A 4521-nucleotide genomic window follows, 5' to 3' on the forward strand; every position below is an offset into this window, starting at 1 on the left:
GGGATGAGTGAGGGGATGCCCCTCATGCCTGCTGCTGGCCCCCATGCCCCGCCCCCAACAGCTTCATCTGGAGGAGGTGGGAGGACCTGTGTGTGGGAGACGTGGTGTGCTTGCGCAAGGACAGCATTGTCCCGGTGAGTGAGCCTTGGGAGGGCCCCCACCCCAGGGGGGAGGGACCACCTCCCCGGCCCCAGCTGTGATGGACCCCTCCTTTCCTCCAATTGCCCCCTACGCCCCCCTCACCACCCCCTCCCCCCAGGCCGACATGCTCCTGCTGTCCAGCACTGAGCCCAGTAGCTTGTGCTACGTGGAGACAGCGGACATTGACGGGTAAGAGGGGCCTGGGAGCTTGGCACCCCTTCCCTGGTTGCCAATCTGGTCATTCCCCCCACCACCCACAAGCACTCGGGGGCCTGCAAGATGCCGGGGTCCAGCCCCACCCCAAGGCCCCTCGGGAGAAAGGTCTGTTTGTGGGCATCCGGAGGGGTGGAGGGGTGGCCCCCCCAGATCCAATGCCCGGCCAGAAGCGCTCCCACCGAGCGTCCCACGTGTCTGTCCCCCGAAACGGGCACAACCACAGAGACAGGAAGTGGAGGGCGTGGGGTCTCCTTTGGGGCCGTCCGGAAGGCTTTGGGAGCAGGAGGCTGAGGGACACAGCAAAGGGGCGTTCCCCGGGCCAACCAGCCCTCACAGTGGCTACGGCAGCCACGTTGGCTGCTGCTGCTACCCCGGAGGGTGGGTGGGTGGGTGAGGGCATAGAGAATTTCCTCAAAGTGTCTGCAGTCTTTTCATCCCGTTTTTGAAGCCCCCTCCTGTAGCTTACCACCCCAAACTAAAATGATGCCAACAAAAGGCCGGGCGGGGGTGGTGGGGGGTGGCACTAACATAGGAGAGAGGGCCTGTGCACCCTCCCTGCACAGATATTGCTAGGGACTCCGTGGTGCCCTCGTGGGCGCTGGCTGGTGAGTCACAGGTGTGGGCTGACAACGCTTGGGGGGGTCCCCTGCTGGGGGGCAGGGTCCAGTCCATGGTCACCTGCTCCCCCATCCTCGTTGTCAGGGAGACCAACCTGAAGTTCAGACAGGCGGTGGCAGCCACCCACCACGAGCTGAGGAGCATACGAAGGATGTCGAACTTCCAAGGTGAGTGGGCCAGGAGGGGGCCCTCCCCTCCCCCAATCCCCCCCCCCTATGCCGCCTCTACCCTCTCCTTTGCCTAAGGGGCCTGGGAAACCCCGGCCCCTTGGAGGGTTTTGGTAACGGGGAGCGCTCACCTCAGCTGCCGACCGACTGCAGGGCCGGTGGTTCCTTCCCACCCACCAGGTCCACTTCAGGAAAGGTGGCCACCAGAAACCCCTGTGCAACCCCATCTCACCCCCACCCCGCCCGCTGTCTCTGCCCCCAGGAGGTCACCTGGAGTCTGGGGGCCGACCGACCTGATGGCTGTTTGCAGCAGCGAGAGCAGTGGCCCTGGCCCTCGTGGCTGCAGGGAGGGAGGGTGGTGGTGCGGCCCATGACTGTGTTCCGGCAGACACCCAATCAGCGGTCAGGCCCTGTCCCCGTCGCTCACCAACTCCTGGGACTCCCTCCCTCCTCACACGCTTACGGTGCACTAGGAGGAGTTAGGTGGGGGGGCGTGGGGGCCCCATCTGCTTGGAGGGCCTGGGTGGGCTTCCTGGGCCAGTGTGAGACGCAGGGGGAACAGCATTCAGGGAGGCCCCGAGGCTGAAGGACAGAAAAATCTCAGAGAAGATGCCATGGCGGGGTTGGAGGTGTGGGGGACAGTGCGTGTGTGTGTGTGGGGGGGGTGCCCAAGGGTGACGGGTGCATGCCCCCTAAGTCGGAGGTGGGTGGGAGCCCAGTCACACTGTGGGCTGCTGAGCACGGGCCTCCCCCAGGGAAGGTGGTGTGTGAGAAACCCAACGGCCGCATGCACCACTTCGTGGGCAGCCTGGACTGGAGAGGCAAGAAGTACCCGCTGGACAGCGGCAACATCCTCCTGCGTGGCTGCAAGATCCGCAACACGGATACCTGCTACGGACTCGTCATCTACGCGGGTATGGCCGCCGCCGCGGGCACTGGCACGAGGGCTGGTGGGATTGGGCCCCAGGGGTGGGGGGCACGGGTGAGAAGTCATGGGGCCAGGCCTGGGCAACACAGGCATCTGGCTTGGTTTCTCTGGATCCCGGTCTCTGGGACTGTGGAAAGGGCCACGCTGAGGCAGCACCCTTGATTTGGGTGGGAAAAGCAGGTGGGTGGAGTGCAGGGGGGATGTGTTGTACAAAGATCAGAATTTGAGGGACACATGGTGGGATAGGCAGGTGGGAGGGTGGGTGGATGTTAAATAGATAGATGTGTGGATAGATGGGTGAATAGATGACCAAATGGATGGATAGGTGGGTCTTTGAGTCGATGGATGGATGAATATGGAGTGGATAGGTGCGCTGATGGATGGGTGGATGCATAGTTGAAGAGATGAATGAATGAATGGATCACTAGGTGGGTGTATGAATAGAGAGATGGGTGCGTGGGTGGATGAATACATGGGTGAATGTATGGATGCACAGGCACAATTGTGAGGATGGCGCAGCAGACAGGGTTTTGTTCTGTTGTGCACAGGGTCACTATGGGTCGGAACCGCCTAACAACATCTGTGAATGGGTTTGTGGACGGATGTTTGCACAGATGGGTGTATGGATAGATGGGTGGGTGGTAGGTGGATGGATGGATGGATAGGTATTTGAATAGATGGGTGTATGGATAGATGGGTGGGTGGGTGGTAGGTGGATGGATGGATGCTTGCATAGATGCGTGTATGGATAGATGGGTGGTGGTGGTGGTAGGTGATGATGGATAGGTATTTGAATAGATGGTAGGTGGATGGATGGATGGATTTTTGCATAGATGGGTGTATGCATAGATGGGTGAGGGGTGGTAGGTAGGTGGATGGATGGGTGAGTGGGTGGAAGAAGAACAGATGACTGGTTGTAAGAATACATGGATGACTGGGGTGATAATTGCCCAACTCTTCTTGATATGATTGGATTGTTGAATTGTATGGCATGTGGACGAAGTGCTAATAAAACTGTTAAAAAGAATACCTGGATGGATGGATGGATGGATGGATGGATGGATGGATGGATGGATGGATGGATGGACGGATGGATGGACGGAAGGATGGGTGAGCAGAAAGATGGATGGAAGGAAGGTGGACACACGCATAGAAGGATGGGTGGGCAGACAGGTGGATGGGTGGGCAGGTGGATGGCTCTCTCTGAGTATAAAGAATTAGGTCCTCTCCTAGCTCTGCCTCTTTAACGAGGGAAGTAGGCATGCTGCCCGCACTGGGTGGAGCAACCAGAAAAAAGGAATAGGGGGTTGGGGTGGGGAGACTGGCCAAGTTCCCTGAGCGCTGGGGCATCCAGGGGGAGGCAGCCCATGCCCAAACCGTGCCCAGGTGTCCCCGGGGTTCCATCAGCACCACTGATGCCTGGCCGGGTCCGCAGGTTTCGACACAAAGATCATGAGGAACTGTGGCAAGATCCACCCGAAGAGAACGAAGCTGGACCGCCTGATGAACAGGCTGGTGGTCCTGGTGAGTGGGGGTGGGGTGGGGTGAGCTTCCTGGGGGCTGGGGGTTGGTGGGCTCTGCATGGCCCTACCTCGCGGACAGGACCCCGAGACTCTCAAATTCCCCACATTCTCCGTTCGCACAATTCATCCCGATCCTGGCGTTTTCCGGACATTCTCCAAGTAACCTCGGGCAAAAGTCGGACCACGCTCCCACGCCTGCCCAAGAGGTCTGGCCAGTGCAGGCGTGGCCCTCATCCATCCATCCATCCATCCTTTCATCCATCCATCCATCCATCCATCCATCCATCTATCCATCTGTCTGTCCACCCGCCTGCTGGTCCCGGACAGAGAGAGACTGGGAAGAAAGGCCTGGCTGTCTACTTGCACAAATAAGGCAGCGGGAACCCCACGGGTCCCGGTGGGCCCATCTGCCACGGGCCTCAGTGGGAGCCCAGTGCAGGGAGCCTGCCGAGTGCGCTGCTCTCTTTCAAACTCTTGAACTTCATAGATGCTGTGGTCAGCGGCCGTTGGGTCGCTTCTGACCCACAGAGACCCGAGACACCGCAGAAGGAAACGCCGCCCGGCCCTGCGCCGAGCTCGTGAGATTCCTATGCCCGAGCCCCTTGTGGCAGCCACTGTGCCTGTCCACCTCGTCGGACGGTCTTCCTCTCTCCCTGCCCCTCCGCTTGACCAGGCCCGATGCCCCTCTCCAGGGCCTGGCCTCTCCTGACAACGTGCCCAAAGTCCACGAGCCAAAGACGCCATCATCACGGCTAACACCCACGCTGGCCATACTTCTTCCAAGACAGATCTGTTTGTCCTCTTAGCCTCCATGGTGCTTTCAAGAGTCCTCTTCAGCACCGCTTTCAGATGCGTGGCTGCTCTTCTGTCTTCCTTATTCAATGTCCAGCTTTAACATGCACACGAGGCGATTGAAAATACCACGTCA

The 4521-nt window shown here is 59.7% G+C and overlaps 1 protein-coding gene across 1 annotated transcript in view; it reads left to right on the forward strand.

Moving 5' to 3' along the window:
- ATP8B3 (ATPase phospholipid transporting 8B3) overlaps window positions 1–4521 on the forward strand; it is a 39518-nt gene that overhangs the window by 5368 nt on the left and 29629 nt on the right. Inside the window, exons 7-12 of the mRNA XM_045300038.1 lie at window positions 62–134; window positions 260–330; window positions 1060–1142; window positions 1898–2056; window positions 2685–2708; window positions 3506–3594. Coding sequence (XP_045155973.1) covers window positions 62–134; window positions 260–330; window positions 1060–1142; window positions 1898–2056; window positions 2685–2708; window positions 3506–3594 — 499 coding nt within the window. The remainder of the gene's footprint in view (window positions 1–61; window positions 135–259; window positions 331–1059; window positions 1143–1897; window positions 2057–2684; window positions 2709–3505; window positions 3595–4521) is intronic.

The sequence above is a fragment of the Echinops telfairi genome, unplaced genomic scaffold (genome assembly GCF_000313985.2).
Source record: "Echinops telfairi isolate 266 unplaced genomic scaffold, ASM31398v2 ScPeMD7_7459;HRSCAF=8497, whole genome shotgun sequence".
In the NCBI taxonomy this organism is placed as follows: Eukaryota; Metazoa; Chordata; class Mammalia; order Afrosoricida; family Tenrecidae; genus Echinops; species Echinops telfairi.